This window comes from Lissotriton vulgaris, chromosome 3_1 (genome assembly GCF_964263255.1).
Source record: "Lissotriton vulgaris chromosome 3_1, aLisVul1.2, whole genome shotgun sequence".
In the NCBI taxonomy this organism is placed as follows: Eukaryota; Metazoa; Chordata; class Amphibia; order Caudata; family Salamandridae; genus Lissotriton; species Lissotriton vulgaris.
The window spans coordinates 1,503,191,628-1,503,219,039 of NC_141689.1; the positions used below are offsets into that span (position 1 = coordinate 1,503,191,628).

Consider the following 27,412-nt stretch of genomic DNA (forward strand, 5'->3'; position numbering starts at 1 on the left):
CATTTGTTCGAATAGATCAATCGTTTTATGGCTCTGGGGAGCCTGAAAAGAGCTGGATGTTTTAAGGCCCATTAAAGGATCTGGTTCTTTTTCTCCTACTGTTGGCATTATGTTTGTAAAGAAGTGGCGTAATTTCAACTTCCTAGTCAATTTAAATGTGCTGACTTCCAGTTCAAGTAAATCTGTTTGTGTCGTTGGTACAAAAGAAGTGCCTTTTTGCAGTAATCTCATCTCTTGTTCCGTGAAAGAGTGCTCAGATATGTTTGACTAGCTGGCATTCGGTTTTTTCTTGTTGTCTTTTTTTGGTTGAGTTACACTCCTTGTTTGAGGCGGGGCTGTTTTTTGTTTTGCTCCTCCTGGATCGTCTGGTTCTACGACCTGTTCTAAAAAATCTGTATTAAGTGAACTGGTAGATGTGCTTGGCGTTTGTTCACTTGTTGTTCCTGGTCGTGTTGGCCCTGGTTTTCTCGGGCGGTTTGTGGTGTCACTCTCCAAGGATGAAGTTTCTGTATTCTGAGTATAGGGGCGACTTCTTCTTTTATGGGCGTACACCTCTGCCCAGGTGTAAACCTCCCCTAATTTGTAATCCAGTGCATCACAACCATATTTCCTCAATTTACGATCATTTATGTCATTGGTGTGCTTTTCCAATTGTTGCTTTATATCATTTATAAGGATATCTAGTTCTTCTGTTGTCATATTTTTGCTGAGTTCATCCGTAGTTTCTGATATTTCTTTTTCAAGATCTATTAGTATCTTCGATAGTTCTTCTATAATAAGAAGGATCAAATCAAGGCTACATTTATTTAATATAGCGTACCAACGCTCCTAAAAAGATTTCGAATTTTTGCAAACCATTGTTCAATCTTTGCCAAGTTACATCCGTGACACTACAGATTTTCTGAAAAAACTCGAAGATATCCAAATTGATCCGAATGAAGAACTATGGTTATGTACCACTGATGTAAACTCATTATATACAACCATCCCACATCAAGAAGGTATAGAATCTATGGAACAGGCTATTTTGAAACTTGAAGTGGACGAATCAATGAAAATATTTTTGATGGAATTAGTTATGTTTACTTTATATCATAGTTACTTCACATATAAAGACAACTGGTTTCTGCAACTAGTGGGTACTAGCATGGGAAACAGCGCTGCCCCAGTATACGCGAACATCTTCATGGGAGAATTCGAACAGGCCAACATTTGGTCAAACACCAAGTGGAAAAATCATCTAAAACTGTATGTACGGTTTATTGATGACCTATTCATACTTTGGAAAGATACACGAGAGAATTTGGAACAAGCCTTAACAATGTTGAACTCAGCCAACCCCGTATCCAATTCACATGGACCATAGACTCTAGAACAATTACATTTTTGGATGTTCAAGTCACTCTTCAAAACAATCAAATAATAACGGACATTTTCCGCAAACCAACCGACCGTAACAATATTTTACATCATAGCAGTTTCCACCAGACCTCGTTGAAAATACATTTACCAAAATCCCAGTTACTAAGAGTCAAACGAATTACCTCAGATCCCAAACAGACAAAAATAAGAATGGATGAAATGATTGATCGCTTCAGAGAGAGGAAGTATCCGAAGGAATTACTAACACATGCCAAAAATGAAGTAGACAAATTGGACCGACATACCTTGTTACAACAATCCAACAAGAAAAAGGATAGTGATCGGATGGTCATAGTCTCTAAATATTCCAACGTTAGTACAACTTATAAAAACATCATACTCAAACATTGGCCAATGTTAGAGTTAGAAACAGACTTTAAAGACATGTTTAAAGCGAGACCGATATTTGCCTACACTAGGAGTAAAAACTTGGGTGAAATCCTTAAACAACCTACGGAACCAGCTCTCAAGTCAAAAGGAACCAGACCTTGCAACAATTGCAATAACTGTCACAATATCATACTGGGAAATACGATGACACATCCAATGAAAGGATACAACATCAACCTTAAAGTCACAGCCACATGTGACTAACAACCTCATTTACCTTCTTAAATGTCCATGTGGAAAGGTCTACGTTGGAAAAACAGAACTCAAACTAAAGACCCGCATAAACGAACATAAATCCAACATCCGCACCAAGAATTTAAAATCATCAGTGGCATCACACTTTCTGGATATGAAAGACAATATATCCCAACTAAAATACATGGTATTGGAAATCATTCAAAAAGCAGAAGGAAGAGACAATAACAGGATGCTGTTACAACGAGAAAACTATTGGATTTATAAACTGAATTTGACCAAGCCATTTGGTCTAAATTAACGAGTGGAATTTTCTTGTTACCTATAGCACCGATGTACATAGCATTATATATGTCATTATTGTTCTGATCTATAACCTGCATGAGGATTTCATATGTGATTCTAAAATTGTAAATCGAATCCTTTGCAATTGTTTCTTTGTAATTGTTTGTTTTTTGAAAGCACTGCCTAGAACGCACTTTATTATTGTAGTTCCCCTTCCATTCACAATAGTCCTTTTTCATCTCACGATTTCCAACACTCTCCAGTCCGTTTTTTAGCTCTCCTACCCTTGACCACGTGACATACTCTTCCCGGCTACGATATCAGAACGCCGAGGATACACTTCTGGTAACACTCAGCCGTCTACGGCGTCCCGAGTTTTGCCGAAATACCAAGTAATGTAAGTAAATTTGAAGCCTAGGCATCGCTTTTAGCGCGCAGTCACATGTATTTAACTGTTACGTTACCGAGAGGCGAGGTCTCTAGTCGGATTGTTATTAACTTCCCTAGCGTCACATATACTTTCACTTACACTTATCGCGCACAATGAGATATCTCCTAGTCTGATTTATACCCGTTTTATAGGTATTGCCTCTTTTGAATTATATGTCATTTGAACAGTAATGTTTACATGTGCATATCGTGATTTCTTAGGGATTTAGGACCCTTATTGAATTAATATTGTTTACTTGGACTTATGCGTGTATAAAGAATGAGGGTTACAATGTAATGTTGTCTTTATTCTAGATGCTCCCCGACGAAGGGCGTAAGCCCGAAATGCATTGGAGCGGGATCCAATAATTTGTATCTCTGAACTTGGAATGTTTTTGAAATACTCCCAAAAATGGATATGAAATGAATACCATTTTTTGAAAAGCAATTAAAAACAAATCGAAATGATGTTACTACTTTTCTTGTGAATCATTTGGAAGAATACACCAGAGTGAGTGCCTTAGGGATGTTATCAATGACCCATTGATCACACTAATTTAGGGGCTCAGTTAAGCCATTCCATGCGTTATCTGGGACTCACCATTGTAAAGGACATTGATAAGATTGTACCGCTGAATTGTGACATTGTTGCGAGGGACTGTAGAAAGCTTATGAGATCTTGGTCTTCGCTCCCTCTTTCTATTTTGGGTAGAGCTAACCTGGTTAAAATGTCTATTTTACCCAAAATCACCTTTTTGTTTATTACTGTTCCGTTACATTTTGAACCCTCTATTTTAACAAAACTTCAAGGCCATATTAGTTCTTTTATTTGGAATGACCACATACCACGGATAGCATGGAAAAAGATCAGGCGCCGAAGAGAGAAAGGGGTACTGGCAGCACCTGATCTACAACTCTAAGCCTGGGCTTTTCCCATGCCAGGATGCTGCTTAAAATGCCGACTAACGAGGGAGTAGGCAGTATGTTTGCTGCACTACTTAGAGGAGAGGGAGTAGGCCAGCAGGGTTTTTTGCTTAAATTGGGGGATCCTAAGTTTAAAAAAAAAGCTAAGTTGAAGATTTTGTTGGGCTTTACACGGACATGGGTTAAATTAAGAGGTGCCATAAAGGTGGGATACTTTGCAAGCAGGTCTCCACTGTGGGACTCTCCAGGTTGTCCGGCAACACCTTTGAGAGAGGCTGGCATAGAAGTCTGGGGGGACCTTTACCGAGACGGTGTCTTGCTATCTTGGGACTATCTATCAGATAGAGTGGGGATGGGTCTCTCTAGATTCAAATATCTACAGATAGTGAGCTGGACCCAAGCACAGAGTACTGTCAGGGGCAGATTCCAAATGGGAGGGGAGAGCAGAATACTTACCCCGATGATGGACAAACCTTCCTTAACTAAAGAGATCTCATTTTGGTACAACCTGTTACTAGAAGAGGTTGACGGAGATTTCATTCTACCCGAAACATTGTGGAGTTCCTCATTTATTGGAAAAGATCTTGAGAATATGTGGTATTCCTCCTTTAAGATCCTTTGGGATACAGTTAAGCCAGCGTGGTTGCGTAGGAACCATCTTTTCACGCTACATAGGGCGTACTATTCTCCACAGAGGTTATCAAAGTTTTCTACAGACTCCACTGTGGCGTGCCCTATGTGTGGGGTGCCAGCAGCCTCAGACTTACATATGTTCTTCGAATGCCCATTGTTGTCATCCTACTGGGACTCTATCAGCACTCTGTTGTCAACATCTCTGGGGTATCAAATCTGAATTAACGCAATGCTTGCAATTTTTGGAACATCATTTGAAATCCACGGTCCTGTTTAAAAACTTTTGTTTTATTGTATCCTATTGGCAAGGAGAGAAATATGCAGGAAATGGAAGGAACCATTGCCTCCCACTCTGTTAGATTGGCGTATATCAGTCCTGCAAACTTCTAAAATCGATCTATCACGATCGGGTAACCCAGAAACGTGGTTTTTGGCACCTTTTGAATTGGGATTAAGGAATTGTTTATTTGGCCCGTGGGGTTTTTTTTTCCCCACTGTCCGATGATTAACGCTGCTTGGTCTACTCTCCTCTCCTCGACTTACCCAAAGTTATGGCCTTCCCCGGCTCGCAACGTGTTCTGAGTAGTAGCAACATTGCTCCCTCACGGTTAACATCCCGCGGCGCACTTTTCGGAGAGCTTGAACAAGTGTCAATTCCGGTTGGTTGATGGCACTACCAGTTTACCTGTGACAGTATAGTTCATCTCCCTCTCCTAGTTTTCCTATGTGGTTTTTCAAGAGCAAAATGAGGACACACCAAAAAAAAAAAAAAAAAAAGATCACCAGGTTATTCCTTGGGTCATTGAATTTTACAGAAAATTAATAATAAATATCTTCTCAGATAAAATATGAAATATGAGGGAGTTGCTTAAAAATAGTGGATTGAAACTCGTCAACTTGAGTTTGTTGTCCTAAAACAATAAATTGCAATAATACAGCCTCTGGATAGTTTTAGGGCAGCTAATAAAACCATAATAACTACTGATGCTGGTGGTTCCTCTGTTCTCAGGCTTGCATTAGGCCAGATTCACTGAGGATAAGAAATTATTGCGTATGCTTCATGTCCCTTGTCAGCCATTTCACAGCACTACACAGTTATAGAAAGAGAAACTCCCTTCAAATGTTTGTGATGCTTATGGATCACAAGCCTTTAGTTAATCTCCTATCAACTCAAGGGTCAGCCATTGCCCCTCCAAGGACTAAAAGGTGGTGGGCAAATTAAAAAAATAATAATTTTATTATTCAGGTTTGAGCTGGTAATAATTATTTTGCCAATGCACTGTGAAGAATAAAATTCAAAGATGCTTTGTGTAGCAATTCTGAGCAGCTTGCAGAAGAATATGGATGGTTGGTGTCCATTGAATACATGCATGTGCAAACTATACACGAAGAAGAATGAAAACAGGCTATTAAAGTTCATGTAGAATTACCACATCTCAGTAGATGGATAAATGAAGGTAGGCCATTGTGACTGGAAACATGGAAAACATTATCTCTGTTAAGGACGAACTGAGAGAATATGAATGGGGTACAAAATCGATACCCCTGTGAGTCTAAGGGGTAGAGTGATCGAATATTCCCACGAGGGAAATCTGGGGAACAACTTGACTAAGAAACATTTCAGAGAATCTTGTTGATGGCTGTATATGGACAAATAAACAGAAAGGTTGGTAAAGGACTATATTGTGTGCATAGTTCGAGAAAATACATAGAACAGAAACACAACCATTGAAACTTTTAATTAAACGAGGGACCAAAATAGCAGTGGACATAATGGGTCCCATGGATTGATGTTCAAAATAGGTTTATCAATGTATTAGCCAATTTTTATTCCAAATGGCTTGAAGTTGAAATTGTTTGGACAGTAATGAACAGGAGTGTCATACAATTTATAGAGAAACTGTTTTTAAGTGAAGGCTATCCAGAAGACGTGAAGACCAATAATAGGCCACAATTTACTTACACTGTGTTAAATAATTATTTATCTAACCGAGACATTGTACAGTAACACTCCGCTGTTGATAATCCCAGAGTTATAGGTCTCGTTGAAAGATTGATTAGAATAATTAAAGATCATGTACAATTAGCTGTTACCAATTGTGGACCAGTTATAAAACATGTACAGCAAATGTTATGGTCCTACAGAACCAGTAAAGTTACTACTAAAGGTTATTTTCTGCTTGAATTAATACGTTGGAGGAGACCTTGGTTGGCCTACACCATGGGGAAGGTTGACTAGTCCAAAGCTGCTTGTGGTGAAGAAGTTGAAAGAAAAGTGCAGGCAAACAATAACTGTATGAAACACTGATGTGGTTGGGAAGGAAAATTTATATTTTTGGATCCTAAATCGATTAAGCATATGGGCAAGAATTACATTGACTTGGAGGATGCCTCAATATGAAATAAGGGGTAACGGATGATAAATGAAAGAGCAGGCATCGGCGGTAAAGATGGGGATGAACTAATGGTAGTGATCTTATTTGAAAAAAGAGACCAAATTAACCTCATGCGCGCTAGCGGTTTTCCCGCTGTGCGCTGAGTTTTTTAAAAACTCGCGTTACATGATGAGCTCAGCTCGTCATGAGCGTACGAGAACCGTAACGTCATGAGCGTCGAAGGGGTTAAAGAAACATTGCACTGTGTCAAAAGTTGAAGGATTGTTTGTGGCTAGCTCACCAACCTTTTCCTGTCAAGAGCATCAAGTACAAGCGTGATGTGGAAGGTCTTGCATGTTTTCTTTCTGTGTTTCTGTAAATGTACCTAGTTCCCCATTTCCTTAGTTGACCCACTTTTGCCATGCATTACTTACTTTTCTTGATTGTTATATACAACAGGGGGATATATAGTTTTCAGTCTTCTAGTATTACGAATCTTGGGGCTCTCAACCATTGGAAGGTTAGTATATCATCAAGGGGGCCTGAAGCGATTGGAATTGTGAGGCATTTGCGTTTTTGCCACTGGACTGACCGCTGCCCTGAGTAGCGTTTCTAACAAACCCATTCCACATATACTTAGTTGCACTGGATTTTCTTCACTACAATTGAAAGAAAGGAACGTAACAGACTGAGTCCTTGTTTTTTTGTATTTGCCTTTCTAACTGAGCACACTAGTCCATTTGTGTATATTTGCATCCTTTGGCACACCAGTTATAATACAAACGAGATGTGTTACTTATTTTTACAGCATACATTGTGTTGTTACATTTTAGTTTATAATCCTGTCTCTATTGTTCATATTCATCAAGTACTTCCTCTGGAGGTCGATCACTTGTCACACTTGTGATGTCTGGGATATTACCCTCGTCCACTTTTGTGTCTTGTGAGACTCAACATTTTTACTGATATAATTCATTTTTATTTTGATCTTAGTGAGTACTTTTGTGTCCTTGCTGACTTCCCATATCAAAATCTCAAAGTTTGTGTCCATTTGTATCCGACAGTCTATTGTGCTCTATTTCTCAACATCTATTGACTGTGACGTTAGCAATAGCATCTCCTCCCGTTTGTAGCACATAATCATATATAAATTTGCACTTCTCAAACAGAGATTGCAGCATGTGTGCAGTGGATTTCTAGAGGGTCATGACATTTAGTACAAGAGCTTTTACAAGGACTTTATTAGCTTAATAATCCCCAAGCACTGCTGGTCTTTAAATTAACTGATAACATTTAGGCAAATACTTTGACGTGCGACCAGTAAATAGTGGGCTTCTTCTTGCTATTTGAGGAAGGTCTTCATAATCATGAGGATATTATAATCTGAACAGAGCACTCTGAAGTATCCTACATTTGTACAGGCTTTGACCGTGTTACTACCTTTGTCAGTGGCAGCAAATCCAGTCCGGAGTCCTCTTGGCTGAAACAAATTGTAGACTCTGGTACTAAATTCTTCCAGGATGTTGAGCTGTGTGTGATTTGTCAGCAGAGAACATTGCAGCGGTTGCATGCTGATGAATGCCTTTAAAAGCACTCAGAACTGAGCATCAGCATTCTTATCCGCCCTTCAGGAGACCTAGTGTGCAGTAATGCATAAATAGATTGTAGCTTGACAGCTGCTCCACATGTCTGCATTGAGATGGGTTCACTGTAAAGCGATCTTCTTCATTATCTTTGCAGCCAATCTCACCAGTTCACAGTGCAGCTGTGGCACAGTGATAGTTGAAAAATAGGTCTGCATTTTAACCTTCTATTTTGACTTCAGGCTGCCATAAATTCCAGAAGGTCCAATACTTCTACCAAAGAAAAGAAGAGGTCAATCCCTATCATTTTGTCAATTTTCCCTTTGTATAAATGGACCAAGTTCTGGGTTAATTTATACGGTAAATCCTTCTCTACACAGGTGTGATTATACAAAGTTTTTTTTTTTCACAACAGGTTGTTATACTAAGTTTTTGATTGCTTTTTTGCATTGAAGTTGGCGATTATGATAATACCACTTCAAGTGACTTCTGAGGAGGAGGCTGCTTTGATGTTTTGGAGTGTCCATAATATCCCACACTTCCATGTGCCGAGCAGAGATTGCGGCTGGTTCCCAAAGCTTACTGTGGTATGCCAGGCTGCTTGTCCTGCCAATATCTTAATAATCATCACCTCCTTCTGTCAGTTTGGGTTTTTCTGTGCCAGCCATACCAAATATTTGATGTGCTCTTTTCATATGATTGGCAATTGTTTTTCATATGGGCCAGTTAGCCTTCTGTACCAAGATGTTTGCCTGGCATCCCACGAGCATGGGTTTGCGAGGAACCGCATTATCTAAAATGTATTCCTCATTCAAGAGAAGTATAAAAAAGACTCCAACTGTGGCTGGGAGCTACTTAAGAAGCTAAATCCATAAGAGTTTACGGGGGAGCTAGGTAGGGTTTGCTATAGCTTAGTTGGGCAAGTACTACGATGGGAGCTGTTGATTCACTGGCAAACGCCTTCCACTGTCAGTTAGTGAAAGTTGTTATTCCGCACTGGGCCATTGGGGCACCACTTTTTCTCACTCAAAATTCCCTGTACAGGTCAAACGTTGGTTGAAAAAAAAAAAACCACTCCTTACATTTCTGTGATAGATAGCTTGAAATGTGTTAGAAACAGTAAAACTCCCACCACTTAGTGCCCAAACTTCTAGCAATAAAAACAGTACCTCACATGTATGGCTATTGTAACCAACAGAAACAGGCCAAATATTTGACCATTTGAGGTCAATTTAGTGTCAGTATTGCCTTTACTTTGTCTGTCTTGGCCTACTCTGTCCACTGCATAAGTCCCACCACATATGTGGCTTACCTTTTTTATCAGGACAAGTGAGGAAATATTGGATGGCAGGACATTTGCCATTTGCCTGATGGTCTGGAGTTTTCTGTCAGAGAAAAAAGATGATTTGTGATGTTTTTATCCATACTTTGAAATGTGCATGGTATTCTGGGAAATAAAATGTGTTAGTATTCATTCAGGCCACATCACTGTAGGTTCCCCTGTTTCTGTAGTTTTCGTAAATGTCTGTGGTTGATAGGTTCCCCTAGATGCCGGGTGACCCTGCACCCAAATGCTGCAGGATCCCACTTAGAATCTCCCTAATCAAAAATGGTCCCTAGCGTATAACGTGTAGATGGAAATCCCATCCTTTTCTGTCACTATATTCAAAGGATATAGTGAAAACAGGTTTGGGTGAATACCTGGGAGGAATATGTTCCTGTATGACCTAGACTGAAAGAAATTATCATGTTTCCAGAAAAAGTAAATTGTAAATTGGGCACAAGTGCGATCAGCTAGCCAATTAGGGTGAGGGAGTCTGACACATAGAAATAGAACCTTAAGAATGTGTAAATGTTAAAATATAGGGCTGTGCTATATTTCTATACAGCTCATCTTTGACCAAAAAACAAGTGCCATAAACCAGGGTTTTCTTTCATCTGCTTTGCATTTTTCCATAATACACAATTCCCAGTTTATTGCATTTAGTTACAGTGAATCCACTTAAAATCCATACATTTCTGGTACCCCCATACTTAGTACATATGTTCGTGTGCAAGGGCCACTAGAGGGAATTACCATGTTTTGTGAAAAAATTGCTAAAAATCTGACAAACATGGTCCGTGTTCTACTGGCCAGTCAGTAAGGTCAAAGGAGCTCTGGTTTTCAGCAATAATTTCTTTAGTTTGTACAAAATTGAAAAAACTTCTAGTTGGTATAGTTTCCTAATTTTCCTGAGATTTATATTTGTCATCAAAATGAACACTGCATCATAAACCGTGATTCTGCACAATATTACAGGTTGCTTACCGCTGTTATAAGTGGTGTTTATATGTCACGCACCACGTAACCCCACACACCCCAGCACAGGCAATTCTTGGTACACCACGAGGGAACAGATTTACTACTAGAAATGAACTTGTGGACTGGGAAGCGGCTGGCGTTCCGACTGTAGGAGACCTTTACAACAATTGCAAACTCTTACCATATGGCACACTGGTAGTAGGACGGGCTTATCCCGAGAAAGTTCCTATTGATTGCTTCACTAATCAGGTCTTTAAGCCGCAATTTGTGAGACATAAAGAATGAACTCCCCATGCATTTAACTATACAATACTAGCATATACTTGGATGAGGCAAACACGTAATCAGATGGCTAGTGGGGTTGTAATGCTCCCACACAGCACACCCCCTCACGCAGATACGCGGCAAGTGGGAGAATGACTTGGGTCATCCTTACATCGATAAAGAGTAGGACACGGTGCTGGAGAGCCCGGTCATGATCACCCAAAAGCCAGATTACACCTGATTCAACTCTACGTGGCCCTTTACAGATGATACATGCACTCTGGATTGTGGTGAGTTACAGATCTGAAAAACCGACATGATGGTTGATGGGGGTCCCTTAGTTGCTCTTGGTTATGCTAGCTGGCAGTTGCATATGTGTATACAAATAGGTCTTCAAGTTTTTCGTGTACAGCTGATGGTTGGTTAGAATGTCAGATGTAAGGATACATTGTACCAACATCCGGGATCCAGTACACTTAGGGTTGTTCCTGCATTATTCTTGGATCTCTTTTGGGCAGAAAAAGTAGACTGGAGCTGAGCATAGGTGCCTAATTTCGGGGTAGGTGTATTTGTTTCTTTGGGAAAATGTCATCTTCGCTGATTTGTGTATCTTGGATTTTGGGTGCACTGGTCTTCCAGTCTCAAGAGGATCAATCATTTTGCCAATTCAATCCGGTAAACTGAATCCAGAATCTGGATTTACTTAACAACTTTTCAAACTGTGACACAGGAGTAGGAGTCCTACAGTAACTCTAGGCTGAAGCGCTTTCTTAAAGCATTCTTTAATAGTAACACATTTATAGTTGAAATGTACCGAACCTGCAATAGTTACTAACCATACCGACTTTGTTCCATCTAAGCCTCTGGTGATTTTAGTTGACGTGCAAAATTTTCTTTAAAATCCTGTATCATTAGACACTATTAAAGATCTACAATTTTATTTTGTGATTCTTAGCCTTTGAATTATTTGTGCCACTTCAGTTGCCTTTGGCTAACTGTGATCCCTAAATCGTAATTTTCTGTTTTCGAAGTATGCTGTAGTTTCCAGAGGTAGGGGTTATATTGTTGCAGCTAGTAGTGCGTGTTTGCAGCATATTGGCATAGATATCCCTTCCCTTGATGAGCAAGACCACTGTAAGGTACGTTAGAAGTTTGTTTGCAAATTTGACTGGACCCTCCGAGTAGAACCATCACTTCAAAGCCCCATAAGCAGCTGTGTATGGAGGCTGAGTTAGAAATAGAAGGGAGAATGCTACAATGGATTGGTCTGCCATGGACATAGCTCACCCCTTCAATTTCCAAGGGTTGCTCCTGCAGATGGTACTTGAAAAAAATGCGGTACAGAAACCGAGATACCAAGTTGTTTATTAATCTGAGTATCCAATTTTCACTGTGATAGAAACATTTTCAAGAATCCAAATTAAGATACAGCCTGTGAAGTTATTAATTTAACTCCTGTGCAAAGATACGTTCACTAAGTAACAGGGATATCATAAAGAAACACACCCAGAAAAGATGACAATAAAGGAAGCAATACTCAAATAGTGTGGGCTTTACAAGGTGAATTTAATGAGTAGCTTTAAATATCTTTCGAGAAAGAATGGTCTCCGTTACCAAGCACAGAGCCCTCAGTGAAGAACAGGCAGGTCTTAACTGGCTCAAAATACCATGAACATTTTACCTCCTGTATGACACACCTAATTGGAGAATAACTAGTTTAGATCTGGTGTAGCCACAGATCAGTCGTATTGCCCCTAACGTGTACACACACCCCACCTAGTTAACCCACTTAAAGGTCCTCAGGTATAACAAACTAGTGTGCAGTCCCTAAGTGTAAGTGGGAGTGTTCAGGTCTGTGATAAAAGTGCTCTCACACAGCCCGAGGGATGTCATGCGTCATCATTGGGCCTGCTCCTCGTTGGGCCGGCTCTGCAATGCCCGACGGGCACCCGCGAAGGGGCTGTTTAGTGGAGATCTTTTGTTTATGAAGCAGTCAGGTGAATGTGGGTGTGCGGATAAGGTAGTGAAGGGAGTGAGAGGTGATGATTAAAAAAGGTCCAGGTCAGCCCTTTAGTCTACATCTCTATTCCCAGAGTGCACTAGCCTACCTAAAAACAGTCAGCCCTACTTGGACGCAATGGTCCTAGAGGGCATGTCTGGTGTGGGAGGTCGACATGTTTCTTGCCTGAGACAGCCCCTAATGGGTATAATGGTAATTCATCAGGACCAAAATGTTAATAGAGGAATTTTCCCAATTCTATCACTACCGCAATGCTGGTCCTGGCAGTGACGGAATGAAGTAGTAACCAGTTTTGCAAGTAACACCAAGTCTGATTTGACCTAGTGTTGTTGTGACCTCTTAATAAGTAGGTCTAGGCTGACAGTACCTTTTCACCAGAGCATGCCGTTGCTCACGACGGAAGGCGGTGCGGCAACTAGCCATATTCCTACCCCTGCTCTGGTTCCCGTGTACACTCACCCCACCGGATTAACCCATTTAAAGGTTGTCAACATTAGAAACCTCATGAACTTCAACAATATGATAAATACTGTAATGCAAAGTGAAGATTTTAAGGAATGGACCTGTTAACTTGTAGCCCAGCGAGCCTTTGTAAGTCTCTAAGGATAACATGTTTTTTCTGAAACCAGCGCTGCATCTCTTTACTGCATTGAATGTTTACTTTAATAAACTGAGGTAGAGCTTTGATGCAGTTTCCTCTTCTAGGAACCGTCGAGTAGCTTGGACCGGCAATTATTGGGCTCTATGGGTCTCTGGCACATTTGTCATGCCTGGTAGTTACCAATGGGAACCCCAGTAATCGGTAACATGTAGAAGTAAAGAAATTCAAATGACAAAAGTGTCTTTCACCCAGACCTACAGCATATTACAACTTGTTAAGTGTAGGAAACGGGCATGAGTGCAGTTGACCTCTTTCCAATCATTTGAATGTTTGACCTGTTCTGTGTACATAATAATCTGTATGAAGTGGCAGTCAGCACGAAAGTCCTTTAACTGCTGCCATGAAGCTCTTCCGCCTTTGTCGTTTAAGGAGACACTCTGGGTAGAATAACCTTCCAAATTTCCTTAAATCTTCAACATTTGCAATTGCGATGCAAGATAAGCCAGCCTAATGTTATGATTAGGTTCTTTAATACTATGGGGTCAGTCCTATCAATTCCACCAGGGTCAATGTTAACCCCAACCTTTGCCCATGCTTATAGGCCATCTTATTGGACTACCAACTTAAAGGCCAGGAATGTCTTTCACCAGCATTCCTAATTAGAAGCACAGTGCCACAAGTCCTGGTGATTTTACTGTTCCTCCCATGAGTTTGGAAATAAGTTACAATGATTGTTGTTGTAGGGTGGTTTATTTGTTGGATATTTTGTTTACCTTAACTCTTTTTTTTCCAGATGAGGGCAGGATTGCAGTTGAACAAGCGGGTGGTGCACAGATTGTAGTTGATCTCTTGAGGTCACGGTGCACAATAACAGATCCAGCCAATCAGAAGCTCATGACTGTCTTTTGTGGCATGCTGATGAACTATAGCAATGACAATGGTAAACAAGACTGAACACTTGCTTTATATTTTACGCAAGAAAATCTACTTTCTTGAAGTCTTAATTATTTGAGCTTGATGATTTTAAAATAAAGTGTCAATCAAACAAAATAACTAATCAAAGTTGATCACGTAAAATTACCTTAACTATAAATGATAAATCCCAAATGTTTGACATTTAAATTGGCTTCCAAACTTATTACGTAGTGGTAGCCATCCATTGCAGTAGTAGGCTACCGTATTAATATCTGCATGCCTACATGTTTCTTAAACGCCTAATTAAACCTTTCCTTTGATTGGCTGTTAAATAAATCACCAATGCAGACGTTACAGAGTAAGAGCATAAAGTTCTGTATTCTGATACTGTTCTAAAATACAGTATTTCTTTTGATCATTCTTATGGCCACCTCTTGTGTAATGTCTTGCTGACATTTTATACACATTATGCAAGTCTTCTGTTAGGAGATCTATCCGTCCTTTCAGCTCTGCTAAGCACTATCACTTTCTCTCTGTTTCTAACACTCAAGTCTTTTTAGTAGGATAGCACATTAATTGGGTCAGCCTTTGTTAGTAAAAAGTTTTTGCATTGTGTACCAAATTTTATTTTTAGAAGCATTTTGTTAAAATATAATAATAATAGAACCAGAGAGAACTTCCTGTGAACACCAATCCTAAGGCGGAAATGTGCAATTGTCTTCTGGAAGCAACATATTTATTGGTATGTTCTTTTTTTTTTTCTAATTTCCATTACGCTGAGAATAGTATTGGCGCTTTTTCTCTTCATCAGTGAGGATAGCTTTATGTTCATGAAAGATCAAGGGTACCATAATAGGTATGGATACCTAAGCCAAAGCAGAGCCTCCTAATACGAGAGCAGTAAATTCTAACTTTTTGTCCTTGCTGATTGGAATCTTGAAACTCTTGTCTGGGTACATGCAAGATGAGGTTAGTTTCAGTAGAGTTGAACATATTTTGTTTGTTGGGAATGAAGGGACTCGCATTCGTCCATAAAGCAACCAATGTGTGGTCTGTAAGTGAGATTCACTAAGCTTATTGCAGCACATTTTTCCATTTTACCCAAAGTATATACTTTTTTGGGTAATCGGAAAGAAGCTTGTTTGCATGATCTTTTGAAACTAGACATACTAAATATCTGAAAGCATTGGCCAGCTCTTGGAACTGGCAGAGTTCAGGATCACAAAGGCCATGGACAAAAGACTTGGTGATGGTGTAGTAAAGTATGGTATGCTGGCCTTCCTGTCAGTAGAAGAAGTAGGGAAATGCCCAGGAAACGTGTTGAAAATTGAGGAAATTAAAACAGTAGAAGAAGTCTCCTTATAACACTCCCTTGGTCACTATCGTTTTACTAATTCAAATCTGGCTTGCTGAGCCCTAATTTGCTGAGGCGTGACTCACGTTGGTAGAAATGCTTAACGAAGTCAGGAAACTGGCCGATCTTGGATCTAACCGTGCCATCGAACACTAGCAAAAGATCGAGGGTGCTGTGTGTGGCTGACTTTTAGTCTTTGTGAAACGCTGAGTTTGAGTTTCCCTTGGTGCCTTTTTTTGCCTGTGAATGCTCAAAACATTTTCTTGACACATGCACTCCCTCATGCTACTCTTCCATCAATTGGCTGCCTAATCAGACTAGGAGAAGCTCACAATGTGAAGCAAAATGTAAATGATCCAAGTGTAGTCAAAGAAGGAACCCTGGTAGGAATCAATGGCTTCAGCGTCTTTTACCTTTGTAACATTATGGGGGCACGGTCAGGCAGCTCCATCCCACCAAGCCAGAACCTGGAAAGGCTCTCTTTCAAACATAAATCCACAAGGTAAGCTTAAACAATTTTACATGTAGCCAAAATAACCACAGACTCAAGGATTGGATTGGCCTGGTGTATATTACTTGGCAATACAGGGGATTTGATCTTTTTGTGGTGCAGTGCATTGGTTGCTAATTTTAATACGTTCAGCATAGTTCATTATTTTTATGTTAAAAAATAATTAGATGAGCGCCATGGAAGATGATGATGGAAAACCAAGGCCACACTAGAATTGACATCATCGGTGTCCACCAGTGCAGGACCAGCCCACCGACCATGAGGGTTGGGAACCAGCAGGCTCTCACCAGTACTGATATTCCCGATTATCTATTCTCTAGATATGAGGCCATAGATAACATAGACGTAATCCAAAAACGACTTGGGACCGACAGGTGATCCAGCTGGCAACCGACTCCGCTGGTCACCACAAACAAGTTAATTAGTTACTTGTCACCCATCTACTACCACTGAAAGTACAATCTAGGGACTAGTAAGGATGCTGTCTGGATGCATACCAAGGCTGCCTCACTAGAATGACTAGGTTACATTTGTGGGTAAAAATAAATACTGGTTACCATGCAACAGCATTCTCTGTGAGGAAGTCAATGCGTTGAAGTAAGAAGGCAGCATACAGCACGTCCCACATTTCCACTCCATTCTCCCCTCATCCACTTAGAATTTCCGTGAGCTTGCTGCATGTGACTGGTGGGGGGCATTCCATACTAGTATGGTTTTAACATTGTCAATAAAGGCAAGAGAAGCCTCAAGACATGAAAAATCTTCTGTACATTGGAGAAAAAGAAGTATTGCGATGCATCGACTAGAGATTCCAGATGTGAACTAATGAGGCTACTCAGTTCATTATTAGGAACTGTGACAGAGTTGAACATTCACTCCTTTGTAGCTAAAAAAAGAATCCCAGCAACATTGGCATTGGCATTGGGAGATGAACTCTAAATCAGTTAACTATATTTTGATCTAGATTTCCCAATTACGCAGAGAACACTGCAGGTGCCATTATGTCCGTATCTGCCACAAGCTATAGTCTCGCCTTGACAACCTTGTCATCATTTCCTATTTTCTTTCTTGCTTAAGTTCGCTTTCCTTCTTTCTTAAGTTCGCTTTCCTTTATCTCCATGAATAGCTCCAGTATTGAAAATTAGCAGTGTGATCTGCTAGCTCGTGTAGTAGCTCCACCAGTTCAGTGTTCCCAAAGTGTAGCACCGTCTGTTTTAGTCATGTGTATGTGATTTGATTTTACGTTCATCTGTTGCAGCTTCAGTGCTATAGAGTATTTTGAGCATTTGTCATTCATCGAATGAGTGTGCATGGATATTATGCAGTATGTGGCGACTTATTTTCAATGATATCCAGAAACTGTTGGACTGGTATGCACTAACTATATTAGCTGAAGTGGCAGGGTTTGCACACCCAGTACTCTGAGGTTGAGTTACACCTTAACAAATGCAGTTGGTATCATGTTTTTTGTACCTTTATGTTCCCATTTCTTGCTCGCTATACTTTGGTGAATTTCTCTGGGCCGTTTTCCATATTTCTGTTCCTGAACTCTTATTAGTTTCTTTTCTACAGGGTCACCTTGAGAAGTAGTTGATTTAAGCTGATGCCGTTCTTTCTAATGCATATGTTTTCTTGTTTGCTGACTGTTTGTTATTTCTGCTTTTTGAGCTCCTCCAGGGTGGGCTTGATTGTTGTCTGTCTGCCTAAATGAGGAAGTACGTAATTCAACAAAATAGTGTTGCGAAGAATGGCACAGTATTTAGATTGAGGTAAAAGCACTTGTGTGGCAGGGATGAGGGAGAGCTATAGACAGATCTCTTAATAGTGACATCCTTTCAAGGAATTATCACTTTAAAAACGAAATCAATGCTTGCTCCCCTACCACATTGATGAGGCCAAAAATGGCAAAATACTTGTGTGATTGTTGAACATAATTGAGGTCAAAAGATGATATTATTCAAACTTTTTTGGGGGGGAATCTCTGAAAGGTAAAGAGTAAATCATTTTGCAAAACAGAAGGCTTTAATTAAAAATTAAAGAAAAGGCTTCACAGTTTATCAAAAGACATCAATTTTTACAATGTTTATTTAATGGATTAGTGAAGTAGAATGCAAGCCGGGAGTTTATCATCTCTCAGATTGAGGTATGTGTAGCATGCAAACCTAATTTCTGGAAGTAGTGATGCTCTCTATATGTAGGGGAAGATTCCGGGGGTTCATGTGTAGAGCAAACCTATAGCCAATAATGAAACTAGTTGCAAACTTTTACAAAGTGTATAGTGTTCTTAAGGGTGTGTTAAGTAACATTACCTTGTCCCCCTTTATCTTGCCACTTTAAGGTCGTCAGCCTGTAGTCTGCATTACAATTAATATTACCTTGACACTACCACCTCGTTATGAATATTTGACATGAAATAAATATTGAACCCTTACTCTGACCGTACTGCAACTCATACAAATATCTATTTTGAAAACTGTATTTTAAATAAATTTTCAGAATAGCCATTGCCAGTGGACAAAATCATTGTTAATTATTAAATAATGTAAATGGAATTAAATTAAGGAACTCGCCCAAACCTTAACCATTGTTAAGAATCTATTGGTTGATATTAAATAAAATGTTAACTAACAATTCGGGATTGCTAGCTTAACCTCAATGCTAAAGCAGCCTAATTTGTACTACTTAATTGCATTAATGAAACTATATTCAGTTGCATTTAAATGTAACTAAGACCAAGAACCCCTGTGCTCACCCCAACTTTAACCATTGGTAAATATTTAATTCTATTAATTGAATTATTTTAAGTTCGTATTTAAAAAAAAAAAAATCTGGAACCCTCCCCTAAAGCCAAGGCAGGCAATTACCAAATCCAATTATTTCTCATGTAATTTAATTTGAACTACATTTAATTACATGTTTTTAAATAATTATTCCCCTTAAACTATGTAATAATGCAGAATACAAAAGCAAACAATGTAATGGTGTTGCCTGTGAAATTTTGACTAAAGTGTAGAAGTGGTAATGTAGGCGACTTAATGGTATGCTTTCCAAGAGAGGGCTTAGACATTATTAATTAATTAATTAATTGTGGGTTTGTAATGCGCTAGAATCGACTCCGGAAGGAGTATCTCTGCTCAGTAGACCGCTGGGGAACCTGTCCTGGCTTTTCCTTGTGAGATGGTCCCTACTGGGTATCTCCAAGGTGAAACCAGGCATCCCCGGCGTATGTGGGGGTCTGTTGTGGAGATGAGGCAAGCTAATGCCCAGAGTTGCCGAGTGTGATCCCTGGTTGGAGTAGGCACCGAGATGAGAATTATCGAGTCCGCTGATCCTGGTCCACGACCCTGCCGCGTCGGGAATTGAACCCTGGTCCCGGGCCGTCCTCTGCTCTCGGGTCTGCCGCCTCTAACCAGTGAGCCACACCACTCCACTCCACATCCCATGGCTTGGGACTGTTAGCTGGGAAAAATAGAAAGTATTCTTGTGTGCGTCCACAAAGGCAGTGGCGTAGCAAAGGGGGGGGGGGTGTTTGGGGGCGGTATGGCCCTTCTCTTATCTGCGGCCATCGCATGAATCGCCAGCACCCCACCTTTTCATTTGCCCGCAGTGGGCGGCAAACTAATAGACACCCAATGGTGGCTAAAGGCCTAGCTACGCCACTGCACAAAGGTATTTGAGGTGATGGTTTTTAAGTATTAGTTGTAGCCAAGAAAATATGAAAGTTGTGTTTCCATCTCCTTCTTAAATTGGAGGTGATTGCGGGCACGTCTTGTATGTAGGAGAATGTCATGAAGTCCTGACAATTCACTAAGCACACATATTTTAATTTAGGTAGTTTAAGTGATATCACCTGCTCCTTAGCGCCTCATGACATCACAGGAAATGACATTGCACAAACTTTTTGTACAGTGAGTGACCACTGTATGCCTTTTCCAAATGATCTTTATTGAAAATGGTAGACTAGGTCTACTAAAAGATTTTTAAAATCCTAACTCTACATGCTGATTGGATTGGAAACAGGTGTAGCTTGGTTGTGAACATCCTCCACAAATGAGGCACCTCACCCAAAGCCTTTCGAAAAAGATTCTGCTTAACCTCATGACAACATCACAACTCTCCTCAAACCCACACCCTTTCCTTCCTTTGAGCTCGACAGCCCAATTAGTAGCAAGCCCAACCTTTGCTTGTAACATATACCAAAAACCTACCACGGCTTACTCTAGGATTATTTATACCACCAACAATCTCCCTCTCCTCCAACTTTGCCTCTTCTTCAAATTCCAGTTCAGTATCCTTAGCAGCCTCTAGAAACCCTCAGCCACATCACTCATATTTTCTATTTTCCATTGCTTTCACCAGGCTGGCTACCAGAACGTGCTTCCTCTTTAGGCTTAGGGCGTGGGGCCACTCAAGACCATCCCAGCGGCATGATCTGTGAGCAACTGGCTCCTTGCCACACACCCTGATTATTGGCCCCAAGTTATGTGTAGGGGGATAAGGGCCAACCATGCCCCCAAGCTGTTTGCCTCAACTTCCCTGGCTGCCATGACCCAAACCCATTTTCCGAGTGCACCTGCTGTCTCCTGGTCCTCTGCAGTAGTGACCCCAGTTGGACCAGCACCAACCCTTTCCCGACCCATAAATTGCTGTGCATCACCTGATGGTGCTCCCCTGTGCCCTGTGTCAACCAGGTCCTTTTGAAAACCAACATATAGGCCCCTTATAACTCAAGAATGGTGTAGCCTGGGTGTGATGTACCCTTCCTCCATACTATACTCATGGCCTCCTGTCAGGGAATTTTCCTGGTCATATGATATCTCTGACCACCCCCTCAGTACCAAATGCTTCGACCTTCCTTTTCTATGTCGCACATGCACCTCACAATGTCAGTTGTCAAGCATGTCTCCTGACTTGCTTCACCTCTGCCTCCGGCTCCTGTAAGAGGAGTCTTTGCATTCACCACTGCAGCCCGCCCCACCTTTCTTTTCCACAGCAATGATGCCAATGGAGGTGGGACCGGTCATCTGTGTAGGCGCCTCCTGCCGGCTGAGCACCGTAATTGTACCCGCAGTGCAGTCTTCACGCCCACTTATGTGTCTTATGCTGATGTCCTGACCTCCTGTAGTCTTGTTAGAGGCCTCACCTCATATGCGCCAAACTTGCAATCACTTAGGCATGCTACAATTAAGCAAAGCACTCTTGCTTCATTGTGGCTAGAAACCTGGCGGGGATACTATTTATGCATCTCTTGCCCCATGCCCATATGCTTAGATTCACCTAAATGCTAGCGGCAGCGGAAGTGACATCATACATTCTTTGACTTTAATGACATCACAGAAAGTGACATCATATGACCTTTGATGCTAAATGTCCCTGGGAAGTTGTCACATCATGACCTTAACTCTAAAGACATTGTAATATTTGACATCACTGACGTTCTGTAACAGCTACATAATTAGTATAACAAAACACAGACAAATGCCCACTGTAGCAAGAACCTAAATTAGGGTGGTGACATTGATAGTGCGCGCAGGTCACCCGACTAATTTTATCACCAAAATATGCACACTTGGGCCCATAAAATATTTTCGGTATACTTTAATCAGGTAACCCACACTCTACTATCAGCAATTCGGTTCCCTTTTTATTTATTCCTGTGTACCTGACTTACCAATCCTTGTAACAGGTACCTAAGATCACAATGGATCAGGAGCTAGTTTTGGGAGTAGGTAAATAGCATAAAAATACCATGCAACATTTGAAATAACGGTTTTACTTTATAATAACCACAAACGCAAGAAGTTTCAAAAACCTTTATCTAGTTATCATTTTCTTCAGTTTCCATGAGCCACAGGTTAATACAAATCAAACTATCTATCACTAAGATTAAGAAGATAGTATAACCATGAATTAAAGTTAGAAACATTTAGAATTCGGAAAATAAAGGGAAGGGGAAAAATAAGGAACACGCTATTCTTAGATCAGCAAACTGTCACAACTTCACTAAAGGGAGGGTAAGGGGAAAAAAAAGGAACATACTAGCCAAAGCAGACTTTTGATTATCACTAACAGTCTATAAGAAACAAAACTTTACTTTGATTCGTCCAGATGTTCGTATTAACTAAAGGGAGGGTAAGACTGGAACACACTATACATGCATGTGATTCTGAATTTTCTTAAGGGTAGGGAGAGAATGGAACATGCTAATAGACCAGTGTGCACGAAAACCTTTTTGTAGATAAAAACAGTTTAAAGGACAATAAGCAATTTGCTTTATTCGGGAAAAAGAAAGAAGTTTAAGAAAGACAACCACCCACGCAATTTTATATTTACCTAGGACAGAATGAAGACCAACCCTGGCCACGGGTCGGTTGGAAAAGGCGGGAAAGGACCCTCAAGGACTTAGGCTGCCAGTAGGCGAGCAGGTACAGCTCATGGACAGTCAGGACAGGATAACCTCAGGATTTGGATCAGGACCGGGCTCACCAATGGGTACGACCAACACCTGCAGCTTCGGATGCAACGCCTGCGCTACCCCCTCTCTGCAAGGAATCTGCCAATAACCCTGATTGGGTTCTCGAATCTCCTAGCAAAGTGCTTCGCCAGCACTTAAGGTTTCCCAAACTTCGACTGAGTCTGGGGAAATTCCGAACAGAGTGCTCCGCAGCTCTCTCTATTAGTCACCTATAGAGTTCGTTGGGTCAGTGACATGTCAGCTATTCGGACAAGTCGGACAATTTCTCTAGCTAAACCTAGGCTAATTATACTGTTTTCGGGTCAATGTACCACCCACAAATGTTGCAAGTGATAGGTTCCCTAATTTCGGATTGGGCAAGGGAGGAGGTTAGGTCATGGTACCTCCTAAAATTTAGACTTTCTCAGACTTAATATTCATTTTTCGAATCCCCCCCTTACATTCCAGTTCCCATGGCAAGAGAGTTTAAGAAGACAATGGGGTACACAATACGAATACAAATGTTGCAAATGCAGGTACAGTTCAGCTTCTTCAGCTAGGTCGGAGTGCAGGTTCCCAGGAGCATCTTGGCTTCGGCTGTCAGCTGGCTGGGTTCCACTGCTGCATGACTTTCTTTTCCCTCATCACATGACTGGTTCTATACGGACTTCAAGATGGAGTAGCAGCGCTTCCCAGGCCCCCCCCCCCCCCCCCGAAGATGGTACATGAAAAGTAAGCAAAAACAATTTAGAAATACAGGAAAAAATGAATACACTGTATACCGTGAATAGCTATACTACATCCCTTACTTTATAATAACTATAGCATTAGGAGTTAAGCAGAACAAACGGTTTTGCCAAAGCAGCAGTGCAAGCACGGAGCATGTGAAAAACAAAGCAGCCAATTTTAGCAATACTGCACAAGTTCCCTCCAGAACTGCGAGTGCGTCACATCACGTGGGTATGACCGACGCATGCGCAGACTAGTTTCCCGCAAAGCAGCGACCATATTAGAAGCAAGCTTCATTACTTTCAGTAAACACATAGGCAAGCGTCTCTGGGACACCCCCGTGTAGTGTAAAAGTGCAATATTAATAAGACAAACATGTTGAATTAACTTATTAATGTTATTTGAGGTTCTTGATACAAGCAAGTCGTGTCACATGCGAATACTTGCTCCATCAACATGATCTTTGAACGTGGTAGGATGTAATACTTAACCTGAATTGTAGTTTAGTTTTTCACATACATTTGCCAAAAAAATAAAGATTATGAAAGGGTATTCATTCATATTCAAGCACTTTCAAAGTGTGCCAAGCCAATAAAACCTGATGCTCCTGTGGAGTTCCCCCATTATTTTCAGAATGTGCTATGCATACACCCATAGGTCAAAAATCACCTCCATTGTGCCAAGGCCAGCATTTGTTAATGGGTGCTCCCCCCATATGCAATGTGTGCCCCCTTAAGCCAAGTATTATCAACAATATCCCAGTTTCAGAATTTAGCAGTTAATGCCATCATATACCTTAGGTTACCCTTATGTCAAATTACCTCTATCACTGTCCAGAGGTTTTTCATGGCTGACTCCCCTCCAGTATGCCATGGTTATCCTACCTTATGACCGGAAGTATCTCCAATGAACTAATGCAGCATTTTGCCACAAGTGCCCCCTTTGATGGAAAAAACAGTATTTTTCCATCGGTGCCCATTATTCCAAGAGTTTCCTCGATCATTCTAGTGCCAGTATTTTTTACAGGTGCCTGTCATGCTAAGAATTGCCTCCAGTACCCCAACGGTAGAATGTTTCCATGGGTTCCTCTATAAGACAAGAATTACCCTTAGTATGTCAGGGCCAATAGCAGACTAACAAGCATAACATCACATTCTCACTCACACTCAATTACATTCACTAACTCCCACGCCATCATTCATTGTCATTTGCACTCATTTATTCTCAGTCACTATCTGGCATCCAATTAAACTCCCTCTCACTCTGACTCAATCATACTCATACTCACTTGTACTAACTTCGTCATTCTCACATACTTTCACTCACTCATTCTTTTTCATTCACACTGTCACTCAATCATACTTTCCCACTTGTGGACTCATTGTCACTTATCATGACTCTGATTCTCACGGACACTCTCACTTCTTCTCACTCACAACCTGTCTCTGACTCTCCTTCACTTTTACTCACACTCTCACTCTCATATTTGCAGATACAGACACACACTCTAGTCCACAAGCACTCACACTGCATATATATATATATATATATTTTTTTTTTTAAATTATTAATTACAATATCTGCCACTGAACGTCTCATTCAAGCTCCTTGTGCTCCATTTTTTTGTTACACTAATAGTAAATAATAAACTATTATTCACTATTAGTTTAATAAAATATTGACAGAAAGAGTAGGTGGAGCACGACTCCTTTAAGGGTAAGCTGCTTCTGTCTTCTTGCCACTGATTTTGCTACCTCTGAAGCTAGTGATCGGAAAAGCAGTGGCAGGAGTCACAGCTGCGACCCCTAAATGATGTTCATGCCCACATGACTCTTCCGAACATCCGATTTTTCTGCCTCAAATGAGGTGAGGACACATTTCAAAATAGCTGCAGCTACCCCTTCAGCTGACCACCTGGTGGGCTTCCCCTGACTAGGCAACCAGGCCTGTTCTAGTACCCTAGTTACTAAAAGATCCTTCCGCCTGGCATGCCTTAAAAGTAGCAGAGCCTCCTTCACTGCATTTGTTTTCTTGCTATTAAACCTCCCAATTTTCTTACTAGATCCAAACCCCTTACTAATCTAACAAATCCCACACCTACACATAAACCTCATGCCACACCTACCTGGAAAGAGGACCCCTGGAAGCATACATTACTATAAATCTGTATCTAAGCCAGTGACGGCTCCTCCTCAATGGTGGAGAAGCCACACCCCACTGCTTGGCTCAGAGCCAGCAAATGAAAAAGAAAACTATGTTGTAGCATAGTTTCATTTTTCATTGCCAGCTATGAGCCAGTGCTGTAGGAAGGGGTGGGCCAAGGCATGGGAGGGAGAAGAGGTGTGCTATGTGTGTTTTGGTCGGCCGCCTCAGGCTAACCAAAACACACATGCGCACTTAAGATTGTCCAGCCCGGCTGCTTTGAGCAGCCGGGCTGGAGAAACCACTCAGACTCCCTGAGTGGAGCGTTTTTTCAGCCTCCTGAGTCCAATCCCTGCACTGCTTTCCTAGGCGAGCAGCTCGGGTATTGGATGAGAGTCTGTCACAGAGGCTGCCAGAAAGAGAAGAGTCAGGGCGATGCAGGAGGCGAGATGGCAGTCGGTTTCAGGTAAGTTCTTTTTTTTTTTTTTTTTTTTTTTAATTTGTTTTTATTGTTCTATCACATGTAAGTCATCCAAGGGTAAGCATTTGTCAGTGCAGCTTCAACATTCAGCTGCATCCAACCATTTGAGCAACTTTTCAATTTTTCTCATTTTATAACTCACAACTATAAGGGTCATAACACATATTCATTGGCAAAAATTGTCCATAGCATCTGCGTGAATAGAGGCATCGCAAGGCAGTAAACATTTTCTATAGCAAATATACACCTGTCAGTTTTCCAGTTCACAGGGCACGTGCATCCCGTAGTATCTAACACCCTTCCCCCTCCCGTAACTTCTCCCCCCTATTCCATCTCCTCGTCCTCTCCTGCGCTATCTATATCTTCGTCTTCAGGCAGTGGCTCGCAGAGATCCCCCCTATATGTGTTCCAAGGTGACCATATTTTGTTCCACTTGCGTGGGTTAAGCTTCTGTTGGTAGACTGCCCTCTCCGTCATCATTAGCATGTCCATGTTCCTGCACCATTGAGCCAGGGTCGGGGTACCCTGCGCCCCCCAATTCTTCGCTATGTCACGTTTTGCCAGCATCATACCAATAATAACCCATCGCCTCCCATGCGGCGTCAAGTCGGTCGGGCCCCACACATTCAATAGACAAACCCTAGGGTCAGGTGTGAACGATATTTGCAAAGTCTGGCCGACCGTGCGTGCTACACGCCGCCAGTAGTCTTGTACACTGGGGCAGGTCCACAAGGTATGGAACAGCGTACCCTCCTCCCCACAATTGCTCAGGCAATATGGGTGTTCTGCCCTGTGGATTCTGTGTAGTGTCGTGCGGGTGTAGTAAACCCTATGTAATATTTTAAATTGTACCAACCTAAATCGCGTGGATATACCCGCCTCTCTGGGCGATGCCAATGCTGCATTCCAGTTCGTCTCATCCAAATCCCCCACTTCCTCCTCCCAATGTTCTTTCAGCTTCATCAGTGGATCCGGTAAGTTGTTTAACAGTTTACGGTATGTGAGGGAGGTGGCACTTGCTTCCATGTAGTCCGTAAGCAATCGGTCCTCTAACGGTGCCGATTCCGGGACCTTCGTACCTGGCTCTAATACAGACAGAAGTGCGTGTCTAATTTGTACATATCTGTATGTTTCATTTATTCCCAGGTCGTACTGTTCCCTCAGGGTCGCGAAGGAGATCACACCATCCCTCGTCCACATATCGCCTACTGTGGAGATCCCGATGTTGTCCCATTGGTCAAACCCCTTGCTGCTTCGCAGATTACCTAGGGCCCTGGCATCCCATAGTGGTGTGAGCTTGGTAATCACTCCCTCCCAGGCCAGTTGCCTCTGAGCTTTATGCCATATATGCACTGTGTGTTTGGTTGGGCCTCTCAATTTCATCACCATTCCCTTATTGTAAA

General features: G+C 41.3%; 1 protein-coding gene across 3 annotated transcripts in view; it reads left to right on the forward strand.

Annotated features, from left to right (window-relative positions):
- The window catches only part of RAP1GDS1 (Rap1 GTPase-GDP dissociation stimulator 1), an 892,032-nt gene that overhangs the window by 562,445 nt on the left and 302,175 nt on the right, over positions 1–27,412 (forward strand). For 2 of the 3 annotated variants that reach the window (XM_086961955.1, XM_086961958.1), the window contains exon 5: positions 14,217–14,363. The exons of the other annotated variant lie outside the window; for it this stretch is intronic. In XM_086961955.1, the coding sequence (XP_086818081.1) occupies positions 14,217–14,363 (147 nt within the window). The remainder of the gene's footprint in view (positions 1–14,216; positions 14,364–27,412) is intronic. 3 annotated transcript variants of the gene reach the window in all.